General features: G+C 37.4%; 1 protein-coding gene across 2 annotated transcripts; it reads right to left on the reverse strand.

Moving 5' to 3' along the window:
- Positions 1–1,710: 1,710 nt before the first annotated feature.
- Positions 1,711–3,804, reverse strand: LOC126971613 (uncharacterized). 2 transcript variants are annotated; one of them, XM_050817967.1, is made up of 2 exons: positions 2,571–3,804; positions 1,711–2,196 (listed from the first exon to the last, which is right to left on the reverse strand). In XM_050817967.1, the coding sequence occupies exons 1-2, from the start codon at positions 3,733–3,735 to the stop codon at positions 2,066–2,068; spliced, it is 1,296 nt and encodes a 431-aa protein (XP_050673924.1). In that variant the 5' UTR covers positions 3,736–3,804; the 3' UTR covers positions 1,711–2,065. The 2 variants fall into 2 exon arrangements, with proteins under 2 accessions (XP_050673924.1, XP_050673923.1); XM_050817966.1 differs by having other exon boundaries at positions 1,711–2,301.
- Between the last annotated feature and the right edge of the window lie 5,876 nt (positions 3,805–9,680).

The following is a 9,680-nucleotide window of genomic DNA, read 5'->3' on the forward strand; positions in this document are numbered from 1 at the left end:
GTTTTGGAAAAAAGTTGCTGTGCCATACACGGACAGACAAACACACATGACGAATCTATAAAACGTGTTGTAGTGAGCTCGGGGAAAATAATTATACTTTTAGCTTAAATGGAAACCAATACTTATTCCTAAAGAATTCTTAGTTATACATTAAAGTTACGACATGTAATACAAATTATATTACTTAATCCCTAATGTAATGTCACTACCAAACAAATATGTTGGTCTCATGACCACCACCGACATTAAAATGTCTGCAAGTTTCAAATAGGTATATTTTTTCCAAAAAAGAAAAAAATCAAGTCCATACATTTTAAGGGAGGGTGTACGAATAGTTTGAATCAATAATGGTGAATATCTACTAGGATGCCGCAGTAGAGGTGGTCAAAATCAATAAACTGTTTTTATTAACAGTTTTATATTCCCTAACGAATTAACTGTTTTTCTTCAACGAAAAACCTGAAAAAAAAAAATCAAATTTAAAATTTCTATATTTGTTAATAAGATATATACAAAATTACTTATAATCTACTTATTAAAGCAATTTACAATTGAGCCTTAAATATGTAGGTATCAGAAAACTTATTTCTACAACCCTATCTACGCGTTGAGGGATAAAACTTTATTATGCTTAAAAAACTAATACAAATGGTTTGTGGGGGTAAATCCAGGAAACTGGGAAAACCTGGCTATTTGCTATCACTTAACCTAACTTAAGACTAATGACTAGATCTTAAAACTAAGGTAAATAAATACATAGTTATGTATACATAGATAAATAATATATAAATATAAGAGGGGTGAGGGGGGGGGATCTCGGAAAAGGAAAGGAGGGAGAGGAAATAGGAGGCCAGTTTTCGCCGTTATTTAATACTTATAACCTATTGAATATAATAAGCTAATAAATTCAATCAACGTCTTCGCCCGTAACTCATAAAGCATAATTCTGACCCTTTTACACCTATCCCTTTCTCAGTTACACTTCCGCCACAACAGCGCCAGTAAATTGATGATTGAATGCCTCACTAAAACAGCTTAATTCAAAACAGTTGACGAATTTCCTAACGAAAACGTTGACTTGATATCATATTGAAGAAATAGCTACTAAGTTTAAATTTAGCAACGTTATTAATATAATATGAACCTGATAAAAACCTAAATAATTTTGGCGATGGCACCATTTTGGCGATGTATATGCTTCTACAATATGATCCCAGAAAATGTACAAAACAAATGTGTTACGAAATTTAAAAGAATTGTTAAAAATAGTTTGTGTGGGAAAGGTTATTATAGCATAAACGATTTTCTTAATGACACCACGGAGTGGGAATAAAGCGAACATCCTCAGGCTCTTTAATTATAGATGTTTATTGTACGATATCACATTGTAATCCATATTTTATATTAAAAAAACAAAAGCCCGCTGAGTTTCTTGCGCCCATTCTTCTCAGGTCTGAGGCAGTCTCTTTTGAATGGGTGGTAGTTTTTGACGTACAATAAGTGATTTTAAATCCTATTTTGAATAGAAATATTTGAATTTGAATATTAATAAATGCATTAACCGATTTATCAAAACCCGTTGATGATTTAACAATTTTTTCAACCTGTTGACCATTGACAAAAAACAGTTAAATTAAATTAATTTTAAAACCTTCAATGACACACCTCTATGCCGCAGCCGCACGTGTGGTGGCGAAGCAAACAGCGGACTGTAGTTAAATGTTTATTGACAGCACAAAGTAACTGGTTATCGTATGCGGAAATATTGTAAATAGGTAGATGCGCGTGCGCGGGTGTCGTGCTGATAGGGTTTGACGCGACTGCGGGACGTGGCACTGCCGAGTGGGTCGACGACCGTTGCCTCCCCTCTCCGGCGGCTCCCCTCTGGCGTCCGGCTACACAACCGGTTCATCAGCCGCAGTTAAGGCGGCTCCAACATGCTCCCCCTGTTGAAGAGCCGTGGTCTTCAAGGTAGAGTCACTGTAGAGGCAGGGGGCAAATAGTGTTGAATGCCCGTCTGAGCACACCCTTGCGTGTGCGTATGTCTGCAACTCTTGCGACGCCGTCACTCCCTGGTAGCACACGGATGACTCGTCCCATCAGCCACATAAGAGGCGGAGAGGTCTTGTCCTTGATTACAACGAGAGCCCCTTCCTTTAGTTCTCCTCTGGTAGAGCGATGCCATTTGGATTTTTCCTGAAGCCAGAGAACATATTCGTTTGAGAAGCGATTCCAAAAATGTTGCTTCAGATATTCGATTCTCTGGAATCGCTGAAGTGAGGACACACTGGCTCTGGTGACCTATGGATGAGGCAACGTCAGTAAAGATCGCCCAATAAGGAAGTGTGCGGGTGTAAGTGGAGTGAGGTCTGACGGGTCACTGGATGTAGGAGTTAGAGGACGAGAATTTAATATAGATTCAATCTGAATAAAGCAAGTTGCCATTTCTTCAAATGTGAGGTACGTAAGGCTTAAGATTCGTTTTAAATGATATTTGGTGGATTTGACGGCAGATTCCCATAGTCCACCGAAATGTGGAGTATATGCCGGAATAAACGAAAAGGTTATACCTGGATCGATTCTATTTAGGTCGAGATCCTGTGCTAGAAGCTGCGCTAGCTCATTGAAGGCCCCGACGAAAGTACTACCATTGTCCGAGAAGATGTGGCGTGGTTTCCCCCTCCGAGCAATAAATCGGTTGAGAGCTGCTAAAAAAGCTTCTTTTGTCATGTCTGAAACAAGCTCAAGGTGAACTGCTCTTGTGGCCAAACACACAAATACACATATAAAGCTCTTGACGAGCCTGCAACCTCTGCCCTTGCGGTCAGCTATCATGATAGGACCGGCGTAATCGACACCTGTATCTAAAAAGGGAAATTCTAGATGTAAACGCTGCACTGGAAGGTTGCCCATGATAGGTTGGATTGTGTTAGCCTTGATTCTAGAGCATTTTACACATTGATGTGTTGTCTTCCTGGCTAGATTTCTACCACCGATGGGCCAGTAGTGATGACGAATGGAGGCAAGTAACAGTTGAGGCCCTGCATGAAATAATTTATGATGAAACATTTGAAATATTAAATTACAGATTCGATTCGAGCTACAAAGAAGAACAGGATGTTTAACATTGTAGTCATAAAAGGAACTATGAAGCCTGCCCCCTACTCGAATAATTTTATTATCGTCAAGAAAAGGCGATAATGATAAGAGTTTGTTTTTAGGAGGTAATAGTTTACCTGATGTGAGAAGATTGTACTCCTCAGGGAATGATTCTTGTTGACAGATTTTTAAAATTAAATTTAATGAATTATTTAATTCGCATGTTGTTAGTGGACCAAATGTACGATTTTGATTTTGTAATTTGCAATTTTTAAGAAACCGTGACATAAAGGCTACGATGCGTTGCAATGCGTTAAAGTTTGAACACCGATTGAAAAGTGTAGAAATTACATTTTCACCGTCGACGTTGACATGAAAAATTCTAACTGTCTCTGGTAACGTAGACTTGTCATGCGATCGTGGAAATTGCGGCCAAATTGATTGGTCTTGTTGTAGAAACTGTGGCCCTGACCACCATAAAGAAGAGTGAGCTAACTTGTCAGCTGAGAGTCCTCGTGAGACGAGGTCTGCGGGGTTTTCTGCTGAAGGAACGTAGCGCCAACAGTCACCACCGACAATGTCCTGGATTTCAGAGATACGATGACGGACGAAAGGTTTAAGATTCGAGGGTGTCATCGATAGCCAGCCCAACACTATGGTAGAGTCGCACCAGAACACTGACTCGTTGAATTTTAGGGTAAGTGATTGAAGTACCTTAGAATGCAATCGAGCGCCCATCAAGGCTGCACATAGTTCGAGTCGGGCATAGTAGCTGGTTTTATAGGAGCTACCTTGCTCTTAGTAGAGTTCCAATCAAAAGAATTAATTTCAGTCATATGACCTAGCTCTATGTACTCACGCATGAAGTCAAAATAGAGTTTCTGAAGAATTGGATTTTTTTGTAATCTACGTTCTAAAGAGATAAACCTATGCCTGGCCATGTTGTAAGAGTCACCTAGAATGGTGGGTGGCTCTTTGAGGGGTAGAGTCACCACGAAACGACCATCAGATTCTCGATACGTGGTATCCGCAAATATCTGCTCACAGCGCTTCTCTTCGGGAGTGAGTTTGTGTTTTGAAGAAATAGTATCAAGCTCCCAGAATCGAGACAAATCTGATAGTGTGTTGTCTGAAAACATGCACACGGGAGAAGAAGAGTCATTATTATGATTTGAGTTTATAAATAAGCCGGAAATCAACCAGCCTAACTTAGATTCAAATAAAGAAGGTTTGTTCTTTCCTAAACTGATACGATTCGCGCCTAAAATTTCCCAAAATATTTCTGCGCCAACTAAGATGTCGACTGAAGACGGACAATTGAAAGTAGGATCGGCAAGACGAATGCCAGTGGGTATTTGAAAGCTCCTTGTGTCAACATAAGTTGATGGTAGCTTAGTACTTATTTTAGATAATACAAAGCATTCTATGTTGACTTCGTCTATCTAATGACTGTAATTTAAAATTGCATGATTTTGTGCAGTTTGAAGACCGATTATTGATGCCAAACACTCTGGATTTGGTATTCAAAGTACAAAGGTGCAGCTTACGGCAGAAATCCTCTGAAACAAAGTTGGCTGTGCTCCCGTTGTCCAGCAAGACCCGTGCGGTATGGAGCTTTCCGTTAGTATCCACCACATTCACGAGCGCTGTGGAGAGTAACACAGTTCTTGTTTCAGACTTGTTATTAAGAGTAAGCGCTACATTTTGAGAGGTAGATTGCTCTGGTTCATTCTCAATATGTAACAAAGTGTTATGTTTCAGACGGCAATATTTACAAGAGCCTAATTTACATTTTGAAAGTACATGACCTGGACGTAGGCAATTCAAACAAACTTTTAAGTCTTGGGCCTTTTTAATACGGGACTCTACAGGTAAGTCTCTAAAGTTAGGGCAAGAAAATAGGAAATGTGACTGATTACATAATTGACATAATGAAGATTTATGATTGAATGATTTATGGTTAGTAAAATTATTATTAGTATTAATTACAAAGCTTTTAGGTTTCGTATTGTTAAAAGCTTGTGAGTTTTGTGTTTTAGCAACTTTGGACTCCTCTAGTGTTTCTAATAAATCTGCCCTACTATTGAGAAATGTAATAAAGACTGGTAAGGTGGGAGGCTGTGACATAGAGTTGCGGTGCTGCTCCCATTCCCTATTTGTGATTTGATCTAGTTTACCCGTCATAATGTGGATAATTAAGGTGTCCCAATATTGAACAGGTTGATCCAAGGTCGCCAGGGCTCTTAATTTTTTTTTAGTTTCGTCTACTAAATGTCTTATTGACTTACTTGATTCCCTTGAAAATTACTCAATGTTAAACAAAGCTTGCACATGATTATTCACAAGCAGCCTCTTATTGTCATAACGCTCACAAAGCAACTTCCAGGCAGCGTTGTAATTCTCCGACTTAAAATCGAGATTATTAATTATTAAAAGAGCACTCCCCTTTAGTGATGCACGAAGATAGTGGAGCTTATTAATGTCATCGATAGACTGGTTACTGTTTATTATTGATTGAAATGTGTCACGAAATTCCAACCAATCATGATAGCTGCCTGAAAATCTGGGCAAATCAATTTTAGGCAGACGCACACTATTATGCTTATGCGTGTTTGAACAAGAGCTCACCTCGGACGCGATGTCTGCATTCAACTCTCTGCGCGCGATAGTGATCAGCTGGCGAGCAGTAGCCACTAGACTGCAGTATAGTTTATCAAATTCTTCGCGTTCCGCATATTGCTCGTCGGGGTCGTCCGCCAACATCTCCAACTCGTCCTGCAAGGCGTCATACTTTTCATGTAGGGCCTCAATAGCAGCCAGCCTGAACTCCAGTTCTATAGTCTGCAATTCGCTTAATTTTTTACAAGATTTAGATAGTTCAACATAATTCGAAAATTGTGTAAGCTTGGCCTTTATAGAACCTCGTTTTTTAATCAACGTTTTTATTTGAGACTCGGACATAATGAAGAAGAAAGAGTAAAGCTTGAAATAAAATGGAAGCCAACTAAGTGTATGTTTTAAAGAAGGCACAAGCAAACAGGCAATATAGAAAAGAAATAACACAGAAATGCAATTTTGCTATAGAATGATGTCAGGCGTTATAATGTTCAAATATGACGATAAATGAGACTAAGAAAATCTAGTTGATATGATGAATGAGATGAATATAAATAGAATAAAAATGAGAGGCAATGTACAAGAATAAAATGACAAATGATTTTAAATTATGCAGTACAGCAAATGATTTTATATATTGAGGAGTAGGTTGGAACGATCTCACGGTTGTTATGCCATCCACAGGTGATGAATGAAATTAACACGTAGCCTCGTTGACCGACGAATCGTGTGCGTTGATGCTGATCACGCGCAACCGAAGTTGATGATCCGCAATCCCGATGACCCTCCAAGTGGTCCCTGATTTGGTGGATGGCTGCAGGCGGTAAATCCAAGACCTTCAGAACGCACTCCACGACAACCAAAAGAAAGCAGGCACGATGACTTGAAGGATTCAGGCGACAACTCGAAGAATGTTACGTGGCCGGTTTGGGTCCGTTAACTTTCTTTGTTCCTTTGTACTGCTGGTCGTTATTTCATGTAGACAAGGTGAGAAGGACCATGTGGTGGCGAAGCAAACAGCGGACTGTAGTTAAATGTTTATTGACAGCACAAAGTAACTGGTTATCGTATGCGGAAATATTGTAAATAGGTAGATGCGCGTGCGCGGGTGTCGTGCTGATAGGGTTTGACGCGACTGCGGGACGTGGCACTGCCGAGTGGGTCGACGACCGTTGCCTCCCCTCTCCGGCGGCTCCTCTCTGGCGTCCGGCTACACAACCGGTTCATCAGCCGCAGTTAAGGCGGCTCCAACAGCACGTCGTACCGCATCGCTGCGGCGTATAGTCGCAATTATAAGCGAGGTAATTGGTAAACTGAGTCTGTGTACAAAATCAAAACAAAATTAACCAAACAAGATTTGATCAATCGGCTTAATTTTTAAATAAATATAAATAGCGCGTGCTAATTTAGAATAATTTGTAAATCATGTTTGTTTTCAATTATAATAATTGAATCAAGAAATCAATCGAAATTCAAAATTCTGTCTCGACAATAGCCTAGAAAATTTTGAAAGCTTTCTATGAGTTCAAGATTTTTTTAAATCGGTTCAGAAATGGCCGAGAAACAATTTAACACAGAAATCAATTGGAGTCACCCGGTGGGAGCTTCGCATCGCTTCGCTCAATTAATAACTAATAAATTTTGTATCCATGTGGCTTAAGCATTGTTATGAGAAATAAAATATTATTGTAGTTTATGGTTACGTCTATATAAATCTTATAATTTGCCGTCTCTGATTTAGAAACATTAACGTTAATTGTATAATGAATCTAATCATTAAAGTTATTCATAATATAGAACTTATTGTTTAGTTACTGTAGTTCTAGGTAGTTTATTTATATAAGAGTAGTAAAAACTAGTATTCTCATTCAAATACATGAATTGTTGATGAAAATGAATGAAAGTTTATCTATTGTATTCGGGAACAAAAGATGTATTTGCATTAAAGTCCACGTATGGGACAAAAACTTTAAAAATAATTTAACTCAAAAGGTATGATCGTTTTGTACGTTTTCTACACAACATTTGTGAATAGGTTTATTTGAGTTTTGTTGTCTGTATTCTATCTATTATTGGATAATATTAAATAAACTATAGATATACTTAAGTTAGTTCTTCTGCTTTAAAAGGCATAAAAAGGCATAAAAGGCATTTATTTTCACAAAATTAATTCCTTTAGAATTCCTTTTGATGTCATTTCTAATAACTACTAGATACTACTACCGCTTCGGAAACAAAAGGCGCTCTGAGAGAGAAGATGCGGCGCAAGAAACTCTCCCAGCATTTTTTTTTTGCGCTTGAAAAGTCAATAAAAATATACAATATTGTACCGTCATTTCTATCGCTATAAAATAATCACAATCTAGTCCCAGGCTGTCCGATCATTCAGTCGATATTCAGCAGTGGAGTAATAGGATTTACGACAGAGCCATTTTTTATGAAACATTAAAAATTTATTTATAGATAATGCCTGAACAGTGGCTGGGACTTTATTATAGAAGTGTATACATTTACCCTTATAGCTATTATGTATCTTATGAAGCCACTAGAAAAAGTTACAAGCAATCCCTTATTTCTAGTGTTATAATAATGAAAATCACTAGTAAGAGCAAAAAGGTTTTCAGTGACGTCTGTAATAACACAGCTTTTTTCTGACAGGAGAAAACAAATGAACATACGGGTCATTGATATTAAGTGATCATCGTCACACACAGGAGGTGTGAATCACAGGAGCGTTGCCGACCTTTTAGGAATGTATATGCGCATTTTTGGAAGGTACGAGCAATTTTGATGTTATTTTGATACTATATTGATGTTATTTTAATACGATTTTTTATTTTGATGCTACGTTGACATAATTTTATACAATTTCATTACTATTTTGTTGCAATTTACTGTAATTTTACGCAAAACACTGATCGTTTTATCGAGATTTCTCGTTCATCGTCTTCCAGAAATCACTCACTTTTTTTAAGCACACAACTGCTAAAGCAAGGCAGCTAGCAAAGATCTAAAGGTCAACTTTCTTAGTAACCTCTGTACGTGCAGAAAGATGAAATCGCTCATGTAGAAACTGATATAATGACGATACTTCTGGTATCGAGACAGTTGGCCCGTGGAGCCCAGATGCGCGGAGAATGTACAAAATACCATCTATGCGGCTCAATAGGGCTACTGGAAACCCAAGTGCAATTTAATGTAATCATAGTATTGTAAATATAACTATAAGATTAGTTTTGTTTGAATAAATATACTGACGATAAATCAAATCAAAATCAGTTTATTCACGTAGGTCACGGAAATGAAATTATGAATGTCATAAAAAAATAAAATATTTTTCTTATTAAATCTACCGCTACTTCGTAAAGGGTTGAGCTAATGAGAAGAAGTAGCAAGAAACTCATTGCCACTCTTTTATATCAAGATTTACATTTACATCGATTTACAAATCATTTCAATTACACTATAATATGTAAAATGTAAAATGATGCAACAAACACACTCAAACGTCAAATAGTCAATGTCTAAACGAGTAAGTCAAAAAAGTAAATGTAAATTAATAGAAAAGTTATTGAGTACAGTAGCTGCATCATCCACACACACCATCAATAAAGTGACATTGGAATTTTTAATTAAATTGAGAAAAGAATGTGATTCAGTTTTATTTATAAAAAAAAAACAAGATTAATATTTTATATAATACAAGATATCTCTTTGGATACGCCTTGTTGTGGGTCGGATGTAGGTTCATAGTGGATAACAAATTTTAGTGGGATCATTTTAACTGTATTTTTGGTTTCAATTTTCTTTAATTTTGAATTGAATAATAAGTGACCAAGGTAAGTTTCACGCTATCATCATCAATTCAGAAGTGCCGTTTCTTAGTAGTCATAGGAATGTAGTAATTGAAAAGTTTTTTTTATATATCTTTGACGAATTTTATTTATTGAAGTAGGCGTTACTTT

This window comes from Leptidea sinapis, chromosome 24 (assembly GCF_905404315.1).
Source record: "Leptidea sinapis chromosome 24, ilLepSina1.1, whole genome shotgun sequence".
Lineage (NCBI taxonomy): Eukaryota > Metazoa > Arthropoda > Insecta > Lepidoptera > Pieridae > Leptidea > Leptidea sinapis.